Raw genomic sequence first — 25034 nt, forward strand, 5'->3', positions numbered from 1 at the left:
GTTAACCTGCTGTCGACCGACGATTACTGTGTGCTGTGTAATTCATATCGCACTATTATTATTAAACCCTACACAAATATGTGGTGTTCACAATTCTGCCTGTAGTTTATCTCTGCTTGTCCGTCAGCTACAGATTTGCGATATATGTTACCCGTTATGGCTTAATTCGGCTAGTATCGTTACTGGCGGGTAACGATGATTGGTTTGACATCCCCTCCCTTTTCCGTTGCGTGGGAATTGTTCTGTGGTGCCCCTCTCGGTTACCCTAAGCTACTCGCTTCCTTTCCCTCCCTACGTATGGGTAGCAGTGGTAGCCCTGTGGCTGCTTTGTTTTCCCCTATCGCCCCATCTAACCCTCCCTCTCGTTCTCCCCAGATGGGCGGCAGTTTCCGCGAAGTGCTCCAGGGCTGGAACGTGGGCACCGGCCAGTGGCTGCGACTGGTGGCCTATGAACGGGCCGCCCGGCACCGCACGGTGGCAGTGTACGCGCTCAGTGCCCTCTGGCACGGACTCGACCCCTGCTACTTTGTGACGTTCGGCGTGGGCGCGCTCTGCACCGAGGCCAGCCGAGCGGTAAGGACAGCGACCGTGGCGACTCTTGTGGTCAGACGGGGAACTAACGGCTCACTCGGAAGCCGAAGCGTGTGCTTTACCGTTGCCTACCGTAATATTTTTGGTTTTCCGTCATATCTCATATCTGCATTTTTTTGCTACCAGAAGTGCAGCTGGTGCTAGCATATCTGATTAAAGCAGTGTTTATCTGATCAACCGCCTTTGCTGCACTACGCCGTTTGTTGCCTTCAGCCATTTAAAGATGTGACCTACGTTTGACAGCTTAGACTTCATAAGCGATCCTCGTGCCAGCACCCCTGACACCCTCTCTGCCCCTCTCCAACAGAGTCGTCGGTGTCTGCGGCCTCGCATGCAGTTCTCTGCGTTCACCCGCCGGCTATACGACCTGGCCGGCTGGGCGGCCACCCGCGTCTGTATCGCCTACCTGCAGGTGCCGTTTGTACTGCTGGATATCTCCACTTCAATGCGCGTCTACAGGTGAGGGGAATTAGCGTTACTGCGTGTTTATAAGTGAAGGGAACACGCGTCGTTGGGGGCTTATATAATAACGTTTAGTGGTTCTTCAGGGAGGCCCACACGTCGTTGCAGGTTTGCACTTTACTTCATATATTCTTGATGCTTACCGTCTTTTATCATTGTTATACATTGATATCATTGGAAGCTTCACACATTTTTTGATGCTACTTTTACGGCCTTGAAACTTCACACGTGTGGTCTGGTAGCGCGCAATAGCTTATCATTGATGACTTTTGACTTCGAGCTGACGTGTTTCCCTTCCGTTTCTGTTTCAGCGAGCACTACTTTGCGGTGCACCTGCTCTGCGCTGCCATGATCTTCCTTCTACCACGCGTGCTGCCGCCGCCTGCAAAAACAGTCTCCTCCACGGCCAAACTCACCACTCCAATCGTCCACGACACCGGATTGGTGGTGGAAAACTCCCACGTGACCTCTTCACCCACCGCCGCTAATGGACACGTGACCACACACTCAGCCTGTGCTTCCGATACCTACTCAATGGACCCTCTCCCTGCCGGTGGTCATGTGACTGACCTGGGTGCGCCCCCGGCAGGATGTGTGGGCGGCTCGCTCCGTAAGAGGACTGCGGATCTGGCCGGAGGGCTGACGGACGGTGGGCGCGAGAGACCTCTGCGTGCTGTCTGAACACCCGGGCGGCTTGTGACGACTTTTGACAGTCTGTAACAGGCTTGGGCTGCCGGTCGCGGCTTGTAACGGCTTGTGATGACCGTTGGTGGCCTGTGACAGCTTGTGACGGCCTGTGACAGCTCGTGACGGCTCGTGGTGGTCTCTGGCGACCGTTGACGGCCGACACTGAGCCGACGGTACCCTGACAGCTAACTGGGCTGGAAGGATTTGACCTAAGTCAAGTGACCCCAGCTGGACGGCCTGGCGGTGACATCGACGGGCGTTTGGTGGCTGCTACTCGGCTACCAGCCGTGACAAGTGTAACTCCTTTGGGAGTATTCGCCCGCCCTAGAGTCACCGGCGGCTGTCTGCAGCGGCTAGAGGTGTCGGTGTGACACTAACGAGCGCGTACGGCGTGTCAGGTGACTGTCCGGTGTCACCAGATTTCAGTCCGGTGTTGTCTGCCGTGGTGTGGTGTCAGGTGTGTCAAGTGTCACCGTCCTTTCTGCGATGTCATCATGTGTGCGCCCGGTTTCAGCCGACATGGTGTGTGGAAATGAGGGAAGGATTGGAGAAGGGAGACTACAAGGCAGTGACGCTACGCTTCTTTGGGTGATTTACGCGCCTGTGTGCATAATTTCCGACCGCTAGGTGCGGCTGCAGCTTTACCTGTTTGTATTTATGTCTGTCTGCTTTTCTCCCGCTATGTGCTTAAAGGGACGGCGACACATAATCACTATCCAAACAGCTTATACTGAATGACATATAGCTCTCGTGATCGATGCACTGTCACTTTAGGTCTCAGTCCAAAGGGTACGCGGCACGCTTGTTGGACTTTTGTCACGAGCCTGTTGTCTAGTCAGCTGAACGCTGGCTCCGTTCGCTCAGTCCGCCGGCCTCTGTCCCCGAGAGATCCCGCCGCAGCCGACTCCTTTTACACGAGTCGGCCTGTAGATAACTGCTTGTTGTGCCGCTTTTGGTGTTTTACGGATGTTTTCTAAGATGTGCTGCCGACCTGTGGGTGTGCCGCTATTTTTGTGTACTTTTGTATAACAGCCAGCGAGACTGCAGTGAGATGTGCCGTGTAATAAGACTGCGGATATTTGCCCGGCTATGGCGAGCCAATCGGTGTTTGAGGGATTTGTGGGCTGGACAGTGGACATTGGAAATGGACACACCGCCACAAATATGCCGATGCTCTCGAGTTGAGCAACGCAGCTTATGCCGACGCTCAACTCCTCGTCAGGCCCAATGGTCCACTTCTGAATTCAATTCCAAACCAGTAGACTTACTACATAATGTATTCGATACTGAATAATCACGAAACAAGATTGGCCTGCACGGGCGCGAGTATTAACACATGGCAGCACGATTATCACATTGACATGCCGCTGCTGAGGGGCGCCGGTTCACCCAGTTCACCGGCTCGCCCTCCGCGTGTGCGTCCACGCGTCTATGTACAGTTACAAACCTCACCACATCAACAGATCAACAGACTACCAACAACTGGCCGGCGACCGCAGCGCCACCGGCCTGCAGCGGCCACTGAGCAAAACAGCGTGAGCCGACCGGCGTCAGATATGCTCCAGATATTGCAGAGTTACACAGTACGGAAGACTCGTTATGGCCCGCCACAGAGGCGGGATTTTCGGCGACGGGAGCTGCTCGGGACGCCACCCGACGCCCGTGCGTGCCGCGGTGTGGTGCCGAGGTGCAGTGCCTTGGTGTCAGGGTGTGCTAGATCCATTTGCCGTCTATGTCCCGGTGTTTGGAGGGTGCAGTGTGGTGATTACAGAGCAGTGCTAACTGGTTCGACGTGAAAACCCCACTGAGCTACAAACGAAGACTCGAGTACAGTACACCACATGAGAGAAAATGTCACCACTGCGCTGCTGAAGGGTCCTTGGATAGTGGATACCCATTCGAAAGGTTCATTCCGGTGGTCGAACAGCCAACACGTCGTTGTCCTGAGCACCGACCGACCTTTCTCAGATATCATATCGATATTACGTCGACCCTGACATCATACCAGCGCCAGCCACGCCACGAACTCCGAGCAAGCACCGAGCGCCGGCAGCGGAGCAGGACCCCGCACACAGCACCTGTGACCCGTGCCCGGCGGCCTACCGACCGTAGCTTAGCCAACCGCGGCCTGACACAGCGATCTGAGCATTCCGGCCACCGAGGAACACGGTAGGAGGCGTGACTCCGCTGGCTCAAACATACCCTGTCGAAACGTCACCCGCGCCTTTCCTAGCCTGTCCCGTCCTGCCGTGAAAGCACTACTTCTCATTCCAGTCCTTGTGATCCGAGGCATGCTGTTTATCATTAGCAGTAGCGAATTCCGTGGCGATTCCGAAAACCTCTCGGGTTCCACCCAACATTTGGCCACTTAGAGCGTACCAGCTTTCCAGCCGCATTCCCGCGCCATTGCTGATCTAATAGGAGAGCATTGAGACAGACAGAGGAACTGTACCGCTAGAAGGGTTACAGGGAAACAGCAGGAGTTGACAAACAGCACAGAGAGCTGATAGAACAGGAAGATAGTTAGGGACAGCACCGTAGCACGGCGAACAAGCGAATCTCAGAAGCTCAGACATTCTATCCGTCCAGCTACCGCCCATATGACAGTACTGGCCAGACAGTTCTCACTTCTTAGCTCGCCAGTTCCAAGCTCGTGGTCCGGAATCACTACTTTATAGTCTGATATCTTCCTCTGGCTCCCAACAAATCACAGCTGCTCACCAATCGTTGCCGCTCTGGCTCTCCACCAAGCACACTTTTGGCCAACGTAGGCGGCCCCGGCCGCACCTCTCACTTCAGATCCAGCCTTACCCAGCGGCTTCTAGCGTAAGCGTTCACTCTCACTCAATGAGCGTCCGACCCTAAATCACCGTCCCCTCAGAAGTGGTCGACCAGCACCGAGACACAATCAGCGCGCACGTGGCTGATGCGCCCATCGGCGGTCAGTCGCACGTTCTGCCAGCTGTCGGGCCGCCGGTGAGGGCTCTCCAGTGACTTCAGGGCGAAACTCCAGCTCTGTGGGTCGACGGCAGTGCAGTGCGGCAGACGCAGCTCGACGGGTACGTCGAATTGGAGGCCTTGCGGGCCGCACATCACCAGAGGACTGAGCAGCGTCTCACCTGCGGGGAATAGGTCAGGGAACAGGTCAGGTCATAAGTGAGGTCAGGGAACAGGTCACCGGTTAGATCACCGAGTCATTTGGTGGTGCTCATTTAAGGGCCACAGGACATGTTACAAATCAGCTTATAGGTTAGATCGTGGAGAATTGAATGCGTCCGAAAGCGGTGCCACAGGTTATGATACCGATCAGGTCATTGAGCAGTGTCTCGCCTACAGGGAAGACAATTCTAAACTCCTTCGCCGATTCTGAACTATCATGTTTTGACACTAAAGCCCAAAACAAGCCCGAAGCTCAGAGTCGACCCTACCATGACCCCAGACTTCAGCTGAGTCGTCCTCGACATTCCGAGGTCTGACCTTTTCTGGGGTCGAGCGGCGGCAGCAGCGAGTCGTCCTTGCAGACATTGAAGTAGATCTCCTGAGTCCGTCCGCGCCGGATCGCCCCCGGCGGTACCACCACGGCCACTCCAGTCTCCAGGTCCTCCAGCACTCCTCCGGTGTGGTCAAACACTCCCCGGGCGGAGGCGCGGGCCCGGCCCCCGGCCAGACCGCCCGGCTCACTGCTGTAGGAGGCCCGCCGGCTGCGGCGGGGGGCACAGCACAGGTCAGAGGTCAGGAGGGGTTAGAGGTCATGAGAGGTCAGGCGGGGTTAGAGGTCACGCGGGATCGGAGGTCGGGTGAGGTTGTAAGCAAGAAATTCTGAGGTCGGGCAGGGTCAGAGGTTGAGAGGGACCCGAAACAAGCGGTCAGCAATGTCAAGGGGTACAGGTATGACAGTGCAGGCTGGCACTGGTCATTGAACGTCCTGCAGCGGTCTAACTGGGCCTCATTGTATAAGCCACGATTTGGTAGAATCATGATCTGGTCGGGTTTCGACTTATGTCAAATGACATTACCATATAGGTGTGTAATTTACCAAAATAAAACAAAATGGTCAATCGACAACATGGTTACACAATACACACATAGCAATGACAAGATACGAAGTCAAGCGCGTGCGGCATCCAGACGAAACGTGGTGCTTGCAGGACTGTTTACGTTATCATTCATCGATAATTAGTCTCATACAATCAGGTCAGAGCCCATGAGTTAGACTGACATCCCCGTTTTTGCGTAATTAGCTATGTTAGTGCGGCATCCCCCACCCAAAAGAAATCGCTAGAAATCTATCCCGTCACTTACCGCTGGTGTTTGGTTTGGTGTCGAGTTAGGTACCCCGTTCTGGTGCAGTGCGATGATCAATGTTCAACATTACGCCCCAAAAGCAAAGCCCACAATGCAATTACGTGACGTCGGTGACATACATATGCACTATAACGATAGACAGGGTCTATTGTGGACGTGATTACCATTGGCTCATACACGAAAGATCCAAGTGCAGGTAGGCCAAGGGCTACAAAACGTCAATGATGTCTGAACTAGGGCTCCTAGCTAGCTAATACATCAACTTCGGGTCACACAAATCTCGGAAACAAATCTGCGAGGGTACATCCAGCGCAAAACAACAAACCGGCACTTACAAGAGCGATTTATTCAGCATTCTGTCACATGATAGGTCTTTCTCGTGTATATGAGCGAAACAGGTTAAATACAATCTCTCTACCCTACACAGTATGAGATATCCGCGCGGCGCCTCAGAGCCACCGCTCGGCGGGTCACACACACCCAAACAGACACACATACAAACAATGTGACGGTCACATCTCGGTGGAGGGCGGGTTCAGCACGATGCCGGGGCGGGCGGCGCTCCCTGCTCAGGCTGCCGTGCACATGCAGCTAGTCTACAACAGCGGGCGACGGACGGGAACCTGAGGACGACCGGCGGCGACCGGCCGGGCATGCGGCGCCGACACGGCACGGCACGGCGCATGCGCAGTAGATACTACCTGGCGCCGTGATCGGTCAGCGGCGCACTGTAGCGCGCCTCCAGAGGCTTCTTGTACAGTTCGAACGCGCTGCCGCGCTGGTCGCGCGTAGCCAGGTCGAGGCCGGCCGGGTCGGGGACGCCGGCGGCCGGAGAGGTACCCAGGTAGTACCCCGGTCCGCCGGACATGTACCCGCGCCCTCCGCCGGCAGGCTCGCAGTTCCTGTCCAGACTGGACCCGTGGCCCGAGTCGAAGCCGGCACTGTCGTCCCCGCCGTTGGCGGCGTAGGCGGCGAACTCGTCTCTGGAGCCGCGCGGGTCAGCCGATTGCCGCAGTGGAGAGTCGCCCGGCCCGCCGCCGCGACGGTACAGCTTCGGTTTGGGCGGCGGTACCGGCTTGTAGGCCGACGAGGCCGCCTTGCCCGGGGTGGGCAGAGTCTGGTACTCGGGTCGCACGCTGCAGACAGAGGGCGGGGGAGGGAGAGGGGCCCAACGCGGTTACCGTCCGCTCAGGCTGCCGGCTGGGACAGCAGAGGCTTGGGCGACGCCAGCCGCAGCGCGGGCCGCACGGCTGCGAGAAAATCGCACTCACAGTTGGAACAGATAACTAACAATGATTAAGAAAATCGAGGCGACTTATATTTGCTTTAGCTAACAACAGCGCATAAAAATATATGTAAATGTGGAACATAAATCTACATCTATCACAGCCGTGCGACCCCGCCCTGCTACGTCCTCGCTCACTGCACGCAGAGACACACGGACATACACAGGCTAATGTGCAGACGCAGAGCCGAGCGCGGGCGCCGGGGAGGAGCTGATAAAACGGACAGTGCTGTCAGGCCGGCGGACGGACAGACATACACACGCAGCGGGGTCGGTGGGCTCAGACGGACAGCAGCGCATATTGAATAGAGTGCGTGTCAACAGCCGTATCAGAGCGGAGCAGTGCCCACATGCAGTAGAGCAGCGACAAACTCACCTGTGGCCGCGCGGCTCCCGGTCGCCGGCAGGAGACAGCGGCTGGGCCGTGCTCCGAGTGTACCGATACGGGTCGTGACTCCGTGACGACGGGCCGCCGGGCGACAGCGGCGGCTCAGACATGTCACGGGTCGGCATCGCGCGCGCCTTCAGGTCGTCGTGCATGTTACTGAACCGGTTGTAGGAGTCGTAGGACGACGTGCTGTCGTACGTGTTCTGAAATGGAGGGAAACGTTGTGACTGGTGCGAAGGCGGTAACAGGACGACAACGATATTTGTAATTCTATCTGCAAGAACACTTTGAGGACAGTGTGCACTGTGCATTGATGATGTGAAGCCACCTGGCATGTGAACCAATCAAAAACTGGTGCTATTAATTACCATGGATACTTTTGTTGATCACTAAGGTGACCGTCGCTTTGACTGCCAGGTAAAACCAATGCAATGTTTGAACATACGTTGTTTCATGTTTGTTATTGACAAAAAATGATCAAATCTAGCTAGTTAATCAAAACGCCCGCTAAACCCACTGACCGTGCGGTGCGCCCTGTCGAGTGTGAAGTTTTTGCCGGCGCCCATGTACGGGCCGCTGTCGTCCCCCCTCTCCAGGTAGCTGCGCAGGTGACCGCCGGCGGCCCGGCCGTAGCTGCGCGTTCCCGACACGGGTGGAGACAGAGGCTTTCCGACACGCTCCACGGTCGGCGGCGGCGGCGAGGTCGTGCCGCGCTCGCCGTTCGTTCTGAAGTCGTGCGGTAGAGTCTGGTAGGGCGAGACGGGCGAGCCGGGCGGGCTGGTGGCCAGTCGGGAGCGCGCGTCCGCTACAGACACGGGCGGCAGGGACTGGTGCTGCTCCTCTGCGGCCCCGTACCGGGAGAACCCGTACCGCGAGTCGGCACCGTGAGAGCCGCGCCCGCCGCCCGTCCGGCCGCCCTCGTCCTGGGCGAGACGAGCGTCAGTCAGTGTCAGCGGGCACACACACGGGGATAAACACAACCCTGTATGACACTACAAAAAACCTTTCATCACCAGGCACTACATCGTAAAATCACCCTCCCGTAATCGTAAAATCACCCTCACCTCATAAAATCCAACAACGCCTCCCGAACGATGAAGATCGTGTGAGGGTTCCAGGTATTAACTAAATCTCAACTGATATCCCGACAAATATATAAACTTCATAGGTTCTTTTAGACAAGAAACATACGTAACTCACATACGATTAATCGAATGCATTGGAGTAACAGAAGTATATAAGGTATACTAAATATTAGTCAACACTCAACACCACACTGTCCGCGTTCCCGCACTGCCCGCCCTCTCACCTGTTTGTAGGGGCTGTAGGGCGGCGGCGGCGGCTGGGCGGCCGGCGCTGCTGCCCCGGCCGGCGGCGCCGCCCCGTCCTCCGCCGACAGGCTTGGGTCCGAGGAGCTGCGAGCCAGCCGTGAGTCGGCCGAACTGGGGGAGACGGCCGGCGACGTCTCGGCGCCGCCCTCGCCGTCCGACTCCGGAGACGAGGCGTACGATAGACGAGACGTCATCGGGAACAGGAAGTCGTCCGAGAGCGTCTCGCCGGCCTGTGGTGGAGGCGGGGTGGGGAGTGGTACAGGTGGGCGTTGCGACAAGTGACAGTCGGCGTGTGCAACACGGAAGATAAACTACTGGGACTGCAACTACCCATCGAAGCTTAGAGCCTGGAGATGCACATAGCTATATCTGCAAAACCTACAAGCTGCTTGAGTGTGAACCAACCGTGAACTGTGAGCTATGCAACGTACATTGCTATTCGATAAGCTACAAGGGTCAGGTAGGTTTACTTTGATTTCACTCATCACTGACTTTTCGTCATATGACCTGACCCTGCCATCTCCCCCTCAGACCTGTCCCTGATCCCTCTTCCACTGACCTTGCCCTCCGCCATCCAGACGGGAGCCGCCTGCTGCTTGTCGATGAGCTCCTTGACCTTGCGGTACCACCCGTCGGCGTCAGTCAAGGTGATGGTGGCGGTGAACACGTGCGGCCAGAGCTTCTCCAGTTTCACACACTGCTCGTACAGCTTCTTGTTGGACTTGCTCTGTGACCTGTGAACAGAGGTGGGCTAAGTCAGAACGAATGACGGATTATGATGAATAAAACGCAATAAAAGGCTCCCTTAAAGTCCGGTATTTACCAGAATGTCGCACGGCATTTAATTTTCACTCTCCCGGACATTTCCAACCAGGTCCCTGCCATTTCCACCCTGTTTGTATGCCGGTCACCAACCGTGTGCCCCCGGCTCCCGGAATAGCCCGCCGGGCCGACCCACCGGCGGGCGCTGGGCTACCCGCGGCGACGACCCCATCCATCTGGCTCGGCGGAAAAGGCGCCACGGAGCGCCCGATTTATAGCGCGCCCCGCCGCGGCGCCGGCGACGACAGCACACATCGGTCTTGTCGCTTAAAGGCCAGAAACGGCAGTGCCGCATGTAATTCCCTATTTGCAAAACAGCCCAACCCACCCTTCTCGTTTCACGTGCTAGTGTACATATCATCGTCCTCCCTCCCTGGCAGCCCGAGCCCTGCCCTGCTCTTGCTCATGGAGGTCTCCGTAGCAATGACTCATTGCTTGGCCTGGCACCCTCGCCCTATCACCAATTGACCCGTCCCATCCGTTTTCTTTCCTGCCCTTCCGTTCGACTACCTCCCTCCACATTCTCACCTGTCCGATTGTCGCGCTGCCCGCACTTCCTTGATGATATGTTTGCTCTCGGCCCTCAGGAAGATGCACACCGGGTAGAGCTGCGCCAAGTTCAGCCGGTCCACCGCCGTGGGCGTTACGTCCAGTAGTGCGTGCCGACCCCGTTCCACCAGCTCGCGTATCGCGCTCAGACGAATTATACCGGAACTCTTTGACGACTTGGAGTCGCAGCCCATGTCCAGCTCTGCGGGGTAGGCATGGGGGTTAGACGAGGTAAGGTATTGGTAGTCAGGGATAAGGATCAAGGATCGTGGGTCAATGGTCACTGGTCACTGGTCACGAGTTGTTGTTCAGGGGTCTGTGTTCGGGGTTCAGTGGTCAATGGCCAGTGGTCGGCATTAATCCAAAGTTCCCAAATGAGGTAGGTGTAGGATCTGGGAGGGACGGTGACGAGGGGGAAGTTTTCGATGAATACGTGTCGGTTTCCAACAAGCCGGAAGGAAATGTTATCATCGGCGAAAGCTGCACCGAAGAGGGTTAGTCATGTAAATGCACGACAGGTGGTTAAGTTGTAGTCTGATTAAGTTTGCGGAAAAGAAACGAACCCACAAGCTAGCGGAAAAGCGAACATGGGTCGTGGAATATTTCCATAGTTCTGACTAAGCCGCTAGACATATTCATCACTGAGGAACTCCTCCAAGCGAATTTTATAACCGAGCAGAATGGTGACGCACTTATCACTTGATCTCAAGGCCGACAGACACGTAACTTACAAATATATGGCCAACATCCGAGCTGTGAAACGGGAGGACGATTATTTTCCTCCATTTTTTTTTTTTGACAATAAGTAATCATAAAAAGCATAAGTCAGAACTCAATTACTTATGCATAGATAATGCAGCTAAGATCCATGACAATGAAATCTAAAACATTATCAAGCTTCGAAAAAAAAAAATGAAGTCTTCATTGGTTGAACAATACGCTTGATGATTGAACAGATAAAGACACAGCAAGTCTTCATAGCTAATCGATCATGACTACGCAGATAACTTATACGACATGCAAGACTACAAAGAAAAAAAGGCAGCCTGTCTCTATTTCAAGAAGAAAAAGCAGAGTAACGACAGGTCACGCCGATTTTAGAGACAACAGAAGAAGCTGGAGTTAAGTCTTGCGAATGTTCAACATAATGCAGACGGAAATGGTGGTAAATCACTGCTCGTATGGCGTAAGAACGGGCTCAATCAGTATGACCCTTATGATAGAAGTAGAAAGACAGCAAGTTGGGTTTACTTGAAATATCATGCAGGTGATCGGGAGGTGACAAGCGGAGGAGGTCAAACAAACAAACAAACAAACATTGCTAAGCATGCAGATTGACGGGCAGATGAGGAAGGTCATGCAGTGTCAAATTCAAACAATTGGCAGCAGTCGGACAACTGGTCTGCAGTGGTGGAGGGGAGGACCACGGCACGGGAGCACTCACTGATGTAGTTATCCTGGTACTGTACCACCGGCTGGTCGCCGAGCTCTGTAAGAAGGTCGGCAGTGCCGTCAGCCGAGGCAAGGGGTAGTTTTGACTGGTCTGAGGGCCATTAGACCACAGAAGACAGCACAAGCCCAGTCGCGATAGGGTAGAACAAGAGACAGAGTTCATGCTGAGACCAGCCGCCCCACATATGGTACTTGACGTTACAAGTACAAAACAGCTCTCCAAGCAGCCACCTCTCGTTAATGTAGTGTTACAGGTGTTACAGCTCAGGTGTTACTGGGTAACCTAGGACAGGATATGGATAGTCGGGGAGGGTGGTACGGTCCAGGGCCGCACGGAACCAGTCACTTACAATCGATCTATGGTTTGAGACCTACTTGTGCTACCCGGCTGCGCTAAAAGTTCCTGGCATATAGTGTCACCAAAAGCATTTACAGCAGCTCGTTCAATAGCGAGTTGAGAGAAGAGCCTGGCCGTCAAAGCTCAACTATAAATATGTCTCCTCTCACCACCATCACCAGCCGTTAGTGCCCTTATCCGTCACTGTACTACCTCCCTCTCCGTACTCACGTGGAGCAGCGAACTTGTCGGGCATCTCCCTAAGCAGAAGGTCTCGCGCGATGTCGGCCACTGCACCAAACAGCACCACCGGCCGCACGAAGCCACAGCCGCGCAGAACCACCCTCTCATACGCCGGGAACTGTGAGACGGCCTCCGAGAACGCCACGTCCTCCCAGTGGTCCTTTCCGAGCGACTTGGAGCGCCGCTGGCGCCGCCGGCGCGTGAAGAACCGACTGCGACTGGTGGTGTCGGCGCTTCCCTGCTCTCGGCGCGCGGCGCTCAGCTGAGCGCTGGCCAGCTCCTCAGCCCGCGCCCGGTTCGGAATCACGCCCTTCTGAGTCTCCTCGTTATTACGGCCTGTGTGAGGAAAACGGAGATGGTGAAAAATGCTGCTTCAAACACAACCCTAAGCAAATAAAGCAAGAAAAAAGAAGGGCACAACATACAGCATCTTTGACAGACAAACGACAAAAAGCTATACCATATCAGCGGAAGCGGTGAAAGTGAAAAAAGGGAGCCACGTAAGGCCAGCCGGTCGTAAATTCCACATCATAACTTATAGCTCACAGGAGCTCCCTAGAACTAAGTCGATCACCAAGACAGTAAAGTCCTCCCAACTCCCGGCAGATAAAAGACGTCACGACTCACCGATTCGGAACACCTGCCAGGCGCCGACCACCCCCAGATTGAGCGTGTCCACCACGTGGAAGATGTCGCCCTTCCGGAAACTCAGCTCGTTCTTGCTGCTCTGCTCGTAGTTGAAATGTGTTCTGTGAAAGACATGGGGATGAAAGGATTGAACTCCAAAAACACAAATGGCTGACTGGACATAGATACTAGATTCATACCGTCTAAACCAATCTAAGCCAAACTAAATCTCAATCATAAAACATCCCCCAAACTTTACAAGCATATATAACAATGTTACACTGTTTACGATCCCACAAGCATTGCCAGAAGCACTATCACAAACATCGCTCAAAATCACGGTGAACCGCGCGACGCGGCGCCTCTCAGCCCGGGCGGCAAGAGCACCGACTCTCTTACCTAATGTAGAACGAGTCTCCTCTCTGCGTGGCCATGATGTGATCGTACTCGTCCGCGCGGTACTGTACGATCAGGTCGATCTGGTCCTGGAGACTGAGCAGGAACAGCACGGCCTCCTCGCGGGTGACGCCCTTCATCTCCATACCGTTCACCTGGACGGAACAGGACGTCACAGGGCGTCACACACGGCGGGACACATCGCAGTCACACGACATGACACGTCACGATATAGTGTCACATGAGTCATGACAGTCATATGGCGTTGTTACCCCAATGATAGAATGTCACATGGCACAAGTTACCAAAATGTCCCACGGTGTCATATTGTGTCCATTATTTACCAGCCACTCTAGAGGTCACAGAGGCAGCACTTATACCCCCGATGAAGCCGGTATACAATCCTGTTACACACCCTTACACACTACCCAGTCAGTCAGTCTAATAAGGCAACTCAAATAAACATAAGTTATTTCACCTAGCCTCAGTGAACAGAGCCGCCACAACAAGCACACCTTCAAAACGTTTTCCGTCCCAGTCCCCGCGCGAACGCCCCCGTCCGTACCTTGATGATCTTGTCTCCGGGCTGTAGTCCCTGGATGGCCGCTGGTGAGCCGGCCTGTACCGCCGTCACGAAAATACCCGTCTCGTTACCACCCGTCAGCCGGATTCCCACCGAGCCCTCCTTCTGGAAACTGACGAACCGCGGGTCCGGCCTGAAAGGAAAGGGCATGTGAGTCAAAAATGGGGTTCATTTCAGACCATTCCATTATCCAGCATTCGTTCCATCATTTCAATATCCATTGAACGTACGCGCGACTCTAATGAAAACTATTGCTATTGTTATGTTAATATCGTTACTTACACGCCGGGTTTCGACTTTGGTGATTGCTGATTGTAGCCCGACTGCCGACGGGTCTCATAGTAATCTACGGGCACAGAGAATGAACCGTCAACATCACAGCACCGTGCACCCGTCAGTTCTCTATGTGAACACACAGGCTGACAACTGGCGTAAATTAAACGTCTTGTTCTACACCAGGCCGACGCCAAAACAAAACTGAATTTTGAAGCATACACGCAACGAAGAGCTGGACTGAACAGCAAGACATTGAGCGATAAACTCATATCAGTTATCAGTATATAGGCTATCACACCATGCTGCACTAGCAGTAGCTCGAGCGCTGAGCGTCGTACCTGAGCTGGCCTGCGAGTGCATGCCATTGGAACCGTTCATCATAGGCCGGTCCACTGGAAAAGGAAGCATTACGATAACGATTCGTAGGTGGCTATTATACAGCCGGCAAGCCTCACAGCGATATATTACATACAGGGCCAAAACAGTGCAAACGGTAGCTGCGGACTGAACAGCATGACATATACGAGATCAACAGCTGCCTGCATGCCATAAGTCTAAAGTAAATCGAGGGCAATTCAGGATACCAAACTCGGTCAGACAATGTCTTAATAAAAATCCATACACAACACTACAGCGAATACAACATGCAACCAAAGAGCAACATAAATCGCTGAAAGTCTGTTCGATTTTACGGCAGTAATTTACACGTCTCCTGATGGACATTTGCTTACAATTCACGTAAAATACCAAAAAGAACGATTTCAAAAAGCCTGATGGATCATTGCAGCCTAGCAAAACCGAAACATGCTTAACCTATATTCAGACTCTACAAATGTGCATTCACCTCCTTACTACAACATACTACAGAAAGCACCATCTGCGATGCGAGAGGTAACCACTAACCGGTGTCCCTAGGCAGCGGTGGCCGCGGCGGTGGCGGCTCGTCTCCCAGCCCCATCAGTGAGGGCTCCAGCTGGCCGGCTGAAGCCTCGATCAGCGGGCCGCGCGACCGGCCGTTCTGTCTGGAGAAGGAGAGAAAGACGGCGGTTAGCTGGTGGATGGATGCATCACTTACCGGGGCGGGTACCTATGACAAATACCGTCAACTGGCATGAGAACCCATGAAGTCAAGCGACATGAGGCAGGCTTACAAGGAGCGTCGCAGTGCACAAATATGGTGATAATACATATATCCGTGTTTTAGGGTGCCCGCACTGATTCTGTCATCGGCAACCATGTTACTTTGGACTATTCGACTAGTACATCGCGTCTCACTCTCGACAGCCGCAACTCCAACTCCTCCTGGGACTAGTGCTGGGGACTAGTGCTAGTCCCCAGTAACCCGTCATAACCCCGTCTCCGCCGCTGACAGCCCACCTGATTAGGTTGTTCTTATCGTCGGGGTGCAGTCTGGGCGGCGGGGGCATGGACTGAGAGCGCGGGTCGGCACCGCGCGTCGGCGGCTGCACGTACAGGTTCTGGTGGCCCACGTACGAGGTGCGACCGTCCGACGAGTCACGCGAGTGGTGCGAGGGACTCTCTGTTGGTAAAATGAAGGGAGACGTGGTCAGACCTAGCATACATACAGGAACAGGCAATTTACACGAAATCGAGAGAACACGAAAGCGAACTGAACGGCAACATTATCGCGATAGTTTATCATGAACCTAAAAAAGAACAATGAATCATGAACCTACCTCTAGTGCACAATGGTTTGTAAGATCCGAGGCACCCCAATAATAAAAGGCACAGACAACTGCCGCTTGGTCAACTACTTACAAATGACACTATTTCACTGGAAACTAGCTACAATGAGCCAATCGGAGACAACGATCATCCGGCACAAAAAGCTAACCCAAAATAACTCCCAGCACAGCCGCTGATCCAGTAACTATGACCAGTGACCGAAATCAGCCTTCAGCGTCCTGAGCGTCGCGAGTCTCACCTTTGGCGTCGTACCCGTCGGGCCTCGGCGGCGGCGAGCCCGGCTCCCGCTGTACTACCAGCTGCACCCGGTCCCTGGCGGCCTCCAGTAGCTTCCTGGCCTCCTTCAGCGACATCCCGTCCGAGGCCGTCTGCTGGTTGATCCGCAGGATCACGTCCCCCTCCTGCAGCTCCGCCCCCGCCCCCGACCCCGAGCGGCCGGTGATCTCCTTCACGTAGATCTTGCAGCCGAGCACGATACCGAAATCTGAAACGGATGAGATGATTGAGATTGGAACTTTTGGACACATATCTAGGGAATTACATATCATATGCAAGTTGGCATTCATTATGTAAAATATTAACACTAAAAAAGACAGCTGTGAACAGTGATGAAAAAGAGACCGATAAAATAGAATGTGAGAACATTATCTACATACTCGCGACAACATGAGACTTTCTTGCGAACTTTTCTCATAGTTATAACTTGCAGCGCCCCAGTCACGAAAACATAATGTCAGCACATTTGATACGGTCATAAATTCACGCTCGGCACCTCTTTAGTACACCAGTGGCGAATACCTTGGGTAATGCTCTCCATACCGCTCACATGCCCTTGTTCCCATTACTTGCAGTTTAATGCAAACCACGCCCCAGTGTAACCCACAATCCCACAGCCCTCAGAATTCCGACTCCATTTTCACACACCAACGCCCCAAACACCTTAGCAGCACACTCAACACGTACCGCCCTCTCCCACGTCCGTCTATCATACCGGGTCACCCAGGTCACCGCAGGTCAAGGTCACCCCCCACTCACCATCCTTTTTCTTGGCCTTGGCCAGGCTGACTTTGAGCGTCTGCGGCTCCGGCTGGGCGGGCAGCACAACACGCCGCTTCACGTAGAGTCGCACCACGGCGCCAGAGTCCTTCAGCACCTGCACGGCTGTGGTGTAGTTGACGTGCTCCAGCGAGACGCCGTTGGCGCTCAGCACGCGGTCGTTGACGCTGTGGGCAAGGAGAGAGGGGGTTAGAGGGAAGGGAATTCAACATGGTACTGATGATACATAGATACCAGGGCGACAAGGGAACAGTGGGCTGGGCTGTATGAACATCATGTTACTTCAGTGGCAGCTGAATAATTGATTCGATATGAAACGCTCTGCCAGTGATTATCATGCGGCATTGAGCATGTTCTCGATAAAAACATACCCAAGGCCAGTTTTGCCAATATCGTCAGCTGCGGTTATTTTTAGACCTAAAAGTCGCCCCCGAGTTTCACCAAAACAAAGAAGCGGAACAATAATCACCGGCGTCTAAAAATATCAGCCAGCCTAACTGATACATTTTTCACATCAACGGTCCTGTTTTGACGTTCTCGTTATCACTTGTTGGCGATTTCAGGCCTAAAAATAACCGTAGCCGGCGAGTTTTGTGTTGGTAAAACAGGCCGGTGGTAATGGAGGTTAGTATGGATTTATTGAGTTTTTTTTGCACTGGCAAGATCTAAAAACATCAGCATAAAAAATACAAGCACCAGCCTCGGAGCTGCATTGCAATACTGGTTCACATTAATCGCCCAGCGGTCGGTCATGCTATCATTACAGCACGATAGTTCCACCCTCGACTAAATGTGTCGTTGGTGGGCGATCGGAGATGTTGGATCGGAGCAGCCGGGGCGGCCTGCTACTGTCTGACAGGTGACTGTGCCACCGCCCCGCCGCACACTGCGTCTCATTACAGTCACAAATAGCAGCCGCATACCGCCGGGCGCGGCCGCTATGTCGAACCATCAGATACCGGCGTTACAGTTCATAGAGACAATCGACAATGGTAGCAGCAATTAACGAAACCAATTAACGGCGAACGAGTGCGCCAGACCGCGAGACGTGCACTCACACTGTCTGTGCGCAGCCTTCAGCGGGCGGGGCAGTCGTCAGTCGAAATTACCATACATATCAGCCGGTATTAATGACCTCAGAACCTGTCTAATTAATTGACGGCTCGTGGCCGCCGGTGCTGCGCCCATTCACTTCATTCAATCAGCCCACTGCCCGGCCGGCCGGCCGATCGGCAGTCGGCCAGTTTCATTAGCGAATGACGGCCTGCATGAGCGTTACAGCACGCGAGTGCAGGTTTTATTGAGGTAGTTCCGCTCACGACTCAGACTGAATGGGCTCAGTTCAATGACAGCGATATAATGTGAATGGAGAGAGTTTGGAAGACGAGGAAGAAAGGTTATTGACTGACGGAGGGGTAGAGCAGGTGCTGAAGAAAACTACTTGGGTGGTGTCAGGAGATTGTGAAATGAAGCGAACTATGAGTCTTCGAGTGGCCGGCATAGGTATTTCTAGCCAATAGGTACACGCGTGATCCATACAATGGCGCATATATATATATATATATATATATATATATATATATATATATATATATATATATATATATATATATATATATATATATATATATATATATATATATATATATATATATATATATATATATATATATATATATATATATATATATATATATATAGGTAGGTATTGAGCATGTCATCAAACAATGAGGGTGTTTTTAGCTTAGCAGCCAGCCTATAATCTACAAATCTGATTTTTGTCTCTACATACCTTACCGCATACGACATATTTGAGGTCAAATATCAAAACAACGGGTTAGCCGATTGGGAATCGAATCGAAAAGGTGGCCAAGTCTACGAGACAACTATGTATGATTCAGTTGCATGATGGTTAATGATCGTTCAAATCACCCACATTCCAGCTGGAATTGATGTTACTAATCTCGATAGGCATCTGCGATGCCATCAATCAAAATGATTCGCATTGAATGCAGCGAAGGATGACTGATGTCTGGCCCAGCAGCTGAGATCGACTTTCAGTTCAGTCTAATAGTCGCCACACGCAACCGATTAGGGTGGGCCAATATTCACACCAGCACCTTACTAGGGAGCGGAGGGGGCCAACAGCACTCCACTTCGAGCCAAAGTGGTACGCTCGCCGCTCGGCATGTTCATCTTAGCTGAAGTACGAAGCCAAGATGAATACAGCCAAGTGACCCGAAGCAATATCTGACCAAATCGAATCTATCGTCGCACCACAGGTGGATCACTTTGTCTTTGAAAGCTAATTATGTCTCATGTCCACATCGACATTTTATCACCCGCAACACAATGCGATTTCGTCCTAACACACGTCGGCACGAAAACTGTTCCACCAGTAATATCGCTTCACAACGAACCGTGTACGAGATAGCACCATACGGCGACAAAGATAAAAAACCATCGCTTTGGCACGCCCGAAATGTTAGTCGACATTCGCAGTGGGAGGTGGGGCGATGGAATTCAGATACCATGCCGGTCGTGAGAGAGTTTCGGTCAACGGCCGGCCAGACATCCAGGAGTGTCGCCGAGGTGGGGTCTCGAAAGTAATCCTAGAACGACATTAGAGGTGATGACTGAGAGTTTTACAGATGGAAGGTATCATCCACCAGTCTGTACACTTATGAAATGGCGTCTAGGGGATGTTATCCCCAGCGGCGGCGGGTAGAAAAGGAATGATATTGTTACTCCCATGCAGAGGTGACATTCTAGCTTAGGCGACACTTCAGTGTCTGGTGGGTGAAGGAATGCCTCTCCGGTGCCGTGAGTAGGTTGAGCCACTTACTGCAGTTTTCCCTCGGCCGGTCCGCCTTTAAGCACGTCGGAGATGGCGATGCTGGGGTCGCCGGTGGTGAAGTGCGGGTTGTCGCGTCCGCCGCTGACGGCGATGCCGAACCCATAGCCGGGCACGCGGTTCAGCGAGACGTGGTGGTACTCCCAGACGACTCGCTCGCCGCCCTGTGAACACAGAGGGAAGGGGGACGGTCAGCGAGACGTGGCGGTACTCTCAGACGACCCGCTCGCCGCCCTGAGAACAGAGGGAAGGGGGACGGTCAGCGAGACGTGGTGGTACTCCCAGACGACCCGCTCGCCGCCCTGAGAACACACAGAGAGACGAGGAGACGGTTCAGCGAGACACAGCGGTACTCCCAGACGACCCTCTCGCCGCCCTGAGAACACACAGAGAGACGAGGAGACGGTCAGTCAGAGGCACGGCGGTACTCTCAGACGACTCGGCCTTCTCACCGGCCTGTCTTCACAGAAGGAAGCAGAGGTAGGTACAGACGTCGGGCGAGATAGGTACTGGCCAGGGCACAGACATGAGACAATCACAGATTACCAGTCGGGCAGACTCATGGCAGATACATAGCATTGACAATGCGAACACGATGTGCCATATACCAGGATACCTACATCATTTTGAAGTCAAGACACTATAAAAAAAGACTGTACTGCAAATTAATCACTTGAAACAACAGGCCATACGCTGAAGCCGAACTAGAGGCAAGGAGCAAAACCAGCGCCACACCAGACCGATGATGGACGATGCTGACTAGCGACCAGACTCCCTCCTCACTCCGTCATCTCCAGTCCCTCCTCCTGACCCAGCGTCGACCGATCGAGTCGCAGGCTCCCAGGCCCGCACGACGCCGCCGCAGCTCAAACGCACGCAGATGACAAATGAGAGAAAGTACTACACGAGAATAAATAGGGTCATCAACAGAAGATTACGAACGTCGTGACTGCGCAAAAGACGATGGTCACGCACAATACGCAGACAGTACCGAGTGTTCCGCCTCATCAAACTTTAGACGTCCCCGAAGGAACAAAGGCAAAGGAAGACCAAAAAGGATAAAGGGTCACTGCAGAGAAAGAGCGCAGGGCAAACATGGATAAGGAATGCAAAAAAAAAAAACGAATAACACCGATAAAAACAAGCCATTGAATATGTGCAAGTACACCTAACGGTAAAAGAACAAAGGTATACACACAACGAACAGTTCGACGTCGACATTACGCAAGCGTCACCAAACCGAAGGTGTACGACGAAACAGGGGCGGGCACAAGAAGGTATCGTGAACGGTGCGGGGCCTCCAGAGCCCTCAGAGGGATGTTGAAAATCCGCATCGTCGACACACCGCGTTCTCGCCACTACCGGCGGCTCCGGCTCACCTACATCCATAGCTCTACCATTCGTGGCGGCCGGCGGCGTCGACTGGCCGTAATGATCGCGTTATTAATTCGACCTCCCGCCGTCCCGACGACGGATAGACGGTCCGCCGGCGAGCTTTCTCCGCGAACGGTCGTAGTCGCGTGCCAATCGACCGCCGCGGGCGGAAGCGGGGGCGGATGGCGGTGCCGTCCTACACGGACGCATTTTGATCTCGTTACAACACTGGAATGGATGCGGGATTGGGGACAGGAAAACGGTGTTCAACAGAGCGTGGATCCGCAAGGACAGCTTTGAGAAGGGCCGACTGAATAAGCATCCAAGCGGAATCAGCCGAAGGAGGCAGGTGACACTATCCTATTGTTTCCTATGTAGCCCACCTGTCTCTGACGGTATGTTTACCTAACTCCTACAGATGCCAGCCTGGGGCGGCGCCTGCCTGAGGCACAGTGTAAGTCCCGGTGCGCCCGCCGTCCTAATGAACCTGTCCTTCCGCCCACGGCGGGGTACAGCGGGCATCATTAACGGCAGGTGACCTAACAGACCACTACATACTACAGAAGACTACAGCTTGCTGTTCAGAAACTAAGAGAACGGCGGTGGGGAGAGGCCCCAGTAGTACCGACTTGTCCTGATATCAGCTCGTGATATCCAACTTTACCTTGACTGCTTACACGGCACCCTCTTTTTTGCAGTCTGACATGAAATTATTGGCATTGCTGCACGTTTTATTCGTTTTTGTCGGTCATGGTCCCTAACCCTGAGGCACGCACCACTACTTTCACTCTCGGCATGATGGCACGTGCAGCATGGGACTTTTGTTCCAGGTCGCAGCGGCGGGAGAGGATGACACGATCTGACCCGAGCAAAGGCCAAATGCAATGCCAAAGGTCTGCCGTCAGGGGGTCAGAGCGCGTGACGGGGGCGGAGCTGGCTCATCAGTGGCTCTGCGTGCGCCATGGATGATATAAGCGGTGAGGCAAGGGAGACAAGATATAAATAGCTTTGGTATGAGTAGATCCATAGAATCTTTGGCAAGAGTAAGACTATTCCAGGTCAAATGGGAAGGGAGGGGAGTAGAGATACCAGATCTACATCAACAACGGGAAACTTGGGAAAGTGTAGCATTCAACAGTAACCGAACACAATACATTTGTCTGGAAACGGACAAAGCCAGTCATGGAGCGATAGTTATCGCGGGCCATCAGCATTGCTCGTTAGTCGCGGGCGTTTGACTTCAGATAAGACGCTATGGTTCAGCTCCAATCGTTTACGGTGGCTCAGCTGTCGCGAGCTATAGATGCAGTCGAATAGAAATTCCCTCCATTCATAGGCAGACTGAGCCTCCTTGAAGAGCGCATAGAAAGTTGAGACGACGATGATGTTGATAACGACAGTGATGATGACGAAACCTGTCACAGTCCATCAAAATGCGTTGATCATAACTATTTGTGATAGTTAATTCAAAGGTTTAAATAAAGCTCGGGCTATTCCTAACCCAAAAGATGACCACCCGAAAGATAAACGCAACAAACGGACCGACCAACCCAAGACCGAACCGCAAGGGATCAAACTGGATCAAGTCTCATATCTCACTTTAACACTGGACCGGATCCCACACCTTCACGGTGTGATAAATCTGGTCATCTAGTCATGTCCTAACCGGACCATAGTGGAACACTTCTCCTCCTCTCACCGGCTGAACAAAGGGCCGATCTGACTCGAACTGACCGAGCCCTCTTAACTCTCACCTGAGCCTGAACAAGACCGACCGAACAACACACCTCAGAGAGCAGGAACGTAAAGAGACATCACATTCCTCACCTTACTGAGATCAGCAGGACTGATAACTTATTTTCCCCCACACGAGCCCTCAAATCCCTCACCTGAGCCTGGACTGGGGGCCGGTCGGCGCTGCGTCTCATAACAGCCACACTCGGCATCGCATCCTCGGCCGGCCGACTCTGTCACCCACACTTAGCGCTGAGCGCACTCCACACAGTACACACGCAGACGGAGCAGCCAGCGGGCAGTGACCCACCGCGCACACACACGGAGAGCGACGGCAGCGGGCAACGACCTCTGAGAGTTAGTCTGGGATCTGCTGCAGTTCAGGTCTCCGATCCACTCTCCCAGCCGACACCGCTCACACTGCGAGCTTCCCGCACGAGCCGCACCACTCCCTCCGTCACAGCGGGCCGTCGACGACTCACTATCGGCGGCGCTCTCTGACCTACACCACTGCGGAGCTCCGTCGCGCGCCGTCGAGACTGGCCCGCCGCCGGGCCCAGTTCGCCGGACGGCGCCGCCCCCAGCCGCAGGTATTTCTCCGGCCCGCAGCTGCACCTTGGAGAGCTCTAATGTTGGCGGCCGGGGCCGGCAGGAGGGTGGGAGTGGAGGCTGCGTGCCGTCATTCGCGGCGGCTGGCTGGGTGGCCGGCTCCTGCTGGGAGTGTAGGGCACCGCTGAGCGGGCCGGGTACACCACCGCGGGATAGTAGTCTGCCTAGGATATAGTCCATATCCCGGGCGGAGAGGGAGCCATCCCCAGGTACGCAGATTTACCGCTCCGGAGGCGGGGCACGGCCACTCCCGGCCCAGGTGCGCTGATGAGTCGCCGGTACAGCCTCTGCGTGCCGATCACAGCCCGACGGATACCCAGACTAGCACAGTTAGCCCAGAGATGAGCCGCACCAGAGGCCGTATCGGCGTGCGGGCTCCGTTTTTGCCCGATTACGGTGCGGGCGGGCGGTGCCCCTGGCCCTCTGTTTGTAGGTGCCGCCGTGGGGAGAGACCGTCAATCAGGCCCGACAGCACCGGCGGGCCGGCCGGCAGCGCCGCTCTGGGGTAATGGAGACTACAGCGCCCGAACAAGAACGTAACATCGGCATCCGAACAGAGGTAACTGCATCGCGCGGACAGAAACGCATCACCAGTGTCCAGCAATGTGGGAAATGGCGACCGAGTGGAACGATATTAGTTGCAACTCATCAGGCTACAACACATGATTAAGAATTGTTTTAAGAAGTCACAAAATATCGCTCGGTACACACAATTTGATCTTAGAAGTATGATCAAAGGCGTAAATATCTGGAGACTGCATCGAGTGAGCGAAACCTAACAACAAACAAAGGAGACTGCAACGTCCGATAGGGAGACTGCATCGCACGACCAGCAGAATATCACCAATCACAAACACACGCCGCACATAGCTCGCGCTTGAATATCCGCATGCGCTGCATGCGCTGATAATTACACCTGAATTCCCCATCGAGCAGTAATTAATCAATCTTGATTAACCCGCGCCCTGATGGGGGGGGGCCATTTTGGCTCCCCCCTGTGGTTTTTCTTAAATAGCGAGAAAACGGCGGCGCGCAGCGCCGCTAAATTTTGGGTACCTTACCGGACATCAATTTGACACCTTCACACAAAATTTCAAGTCACAGGTCACCTCAGGTCAGGAGTTATTGAGGTCAAACTGAGGTCATGTTCGAGTAAAAATGAGCAAAAAACATGACATCTTGAAACGCTCACCAATTCTACAGTTCACAAGCAATTTTAAAGTTCTTTATGTAGTTGTGTAGGGAAAAGACGGCGCTACAAAACTGCTATCTCGGATTTTTGAAATTTTTGGATTTTGACCCCCAAAAATCAAAAAAATTGTTTTTTTTTAGAAAAACTCAAAAAATTTCCAAATTTTTTTTCGAA

The 25034-nt window shown here is 53.6% G+C and overlaps 2 protein-coding genes across 6 annotated transcripts in view; one reads left to right on the top strand and one right to left on the bottom strand.

Moving 5' to 3' along the window:
- LOC122377669 (lysophospholipid acyltransferase 1-like) overlaps positions 1–2841 on the top strand; it is a 33716-nt gene extending 30875 nt beyond the window's left edge. For both annotated transcript variants that reach the window (XM_043357981.1, XM_043357982.1), the window contains exons 10-12: positions 376–573; positions 899–1050; positions 1365–2841. In XM_043357981.1, the coding sequence (XP_043213916.1) occupies positions 376–573; positions 899–1050; positions 1365–1734 (720 nt within the window). In that variant the 3' untranslated portion in view covers positions 1735–2841. The remainder of the gene's footprint in view (positions 1–375; positions 574–898; positions 1051–1364) is intronic.
- A 163-nt stretch (positions 2842–3004) lies between these two features.
- Positions 3005–25034, bottom strand: part of LOC122377668 (tight junction protein ZO-1-like) — a 73771-nt gene continuing 51741 nt past the window's right edge. The window contains exons 1-21 of one of the 4 annotated variants that reach the window (XM_043357979.1): positions 23215–23716; positions 19943–20115; positions 17077–17264; positions 16280–16525; positions 15712–15874; positions 15238–15356; positions 14673–14726; positions 14341–14404; positions 14041–14191; positions 13479–13630; positions 13080–13201; positions 12441–12788; positions 11865–11909; positions 10400–10622; positions 9609–9783; positions 9028–9279; positions 8240–8641; positions 7707–7921; positions 6747–7181; positions 5218–5441; positions 3005–4859 (exon numbers count right to left, since the gene is read on the bottom strand). In XM_043357979.1, the coding sequence (XP_043213914.1) occupies positions 4618–4859; positions 5218–5441; positions 6747–7181; positions 7707–7921; positions 8240–8641; positions 9028–9279; positions 9609–9783; positions 10400–10622; positions 11865–11909; positions 12441–12788; positions 13080–13201; positions 13479–13630; positions 14041–14191; positions 14341–14404; positions 14673–14726; positions 15238–15356; positions 15712–15874; positions 16280–16525; positions 17077–17264; positions 19943–20115; positions 23215–23271 (4050 nt within the window). In that variant the 5' untranslated portion in view covers positions 23272–23716 and the 3' untranslated portion in view covers positions 3005–4617. Of the gene's footprint in view, positions 4860–5217; positions 5442–6746; positions 7182–7706; positions 7922–8239; positions 8642–9027; positions 9280–9608; positions 9784–10399; positions 10623–11864; positions 11910–12440; positions 12789–13079; positions 13202–13478; positions 13631–14040; positions 14192–14340; positions 14405–14672; positions 14727–15237; positions 15357–15711; positions 15875–16279; positions 16526–17076; positions 17265–19942; positions 20116–23214; positions 23717–25034 lie in introns of those variants that run through there. The other 3 variants (XM_043357976.1, XM_043357980.1, XM_043357978.1) reach the window with 3 other exon arrangements.

This window comes from Amphibalanus amphitrite, unplaced genomic scaffold (assembly GCF_019059575.1).
Source record: "Amphibalanus amphitrite isolate SeventyFive unplaced genomic scaffold, NRLGWU_Aamphi_draft 000048F_arrow, whole genome shotgun sequence".
Lineage (NCBI taxonomy): Eukaryota > Metazoa > Arthropoda > Thecostraca > Balanomorpha > Balanidae > Amphibalanus > Amphibalanus amphitrite.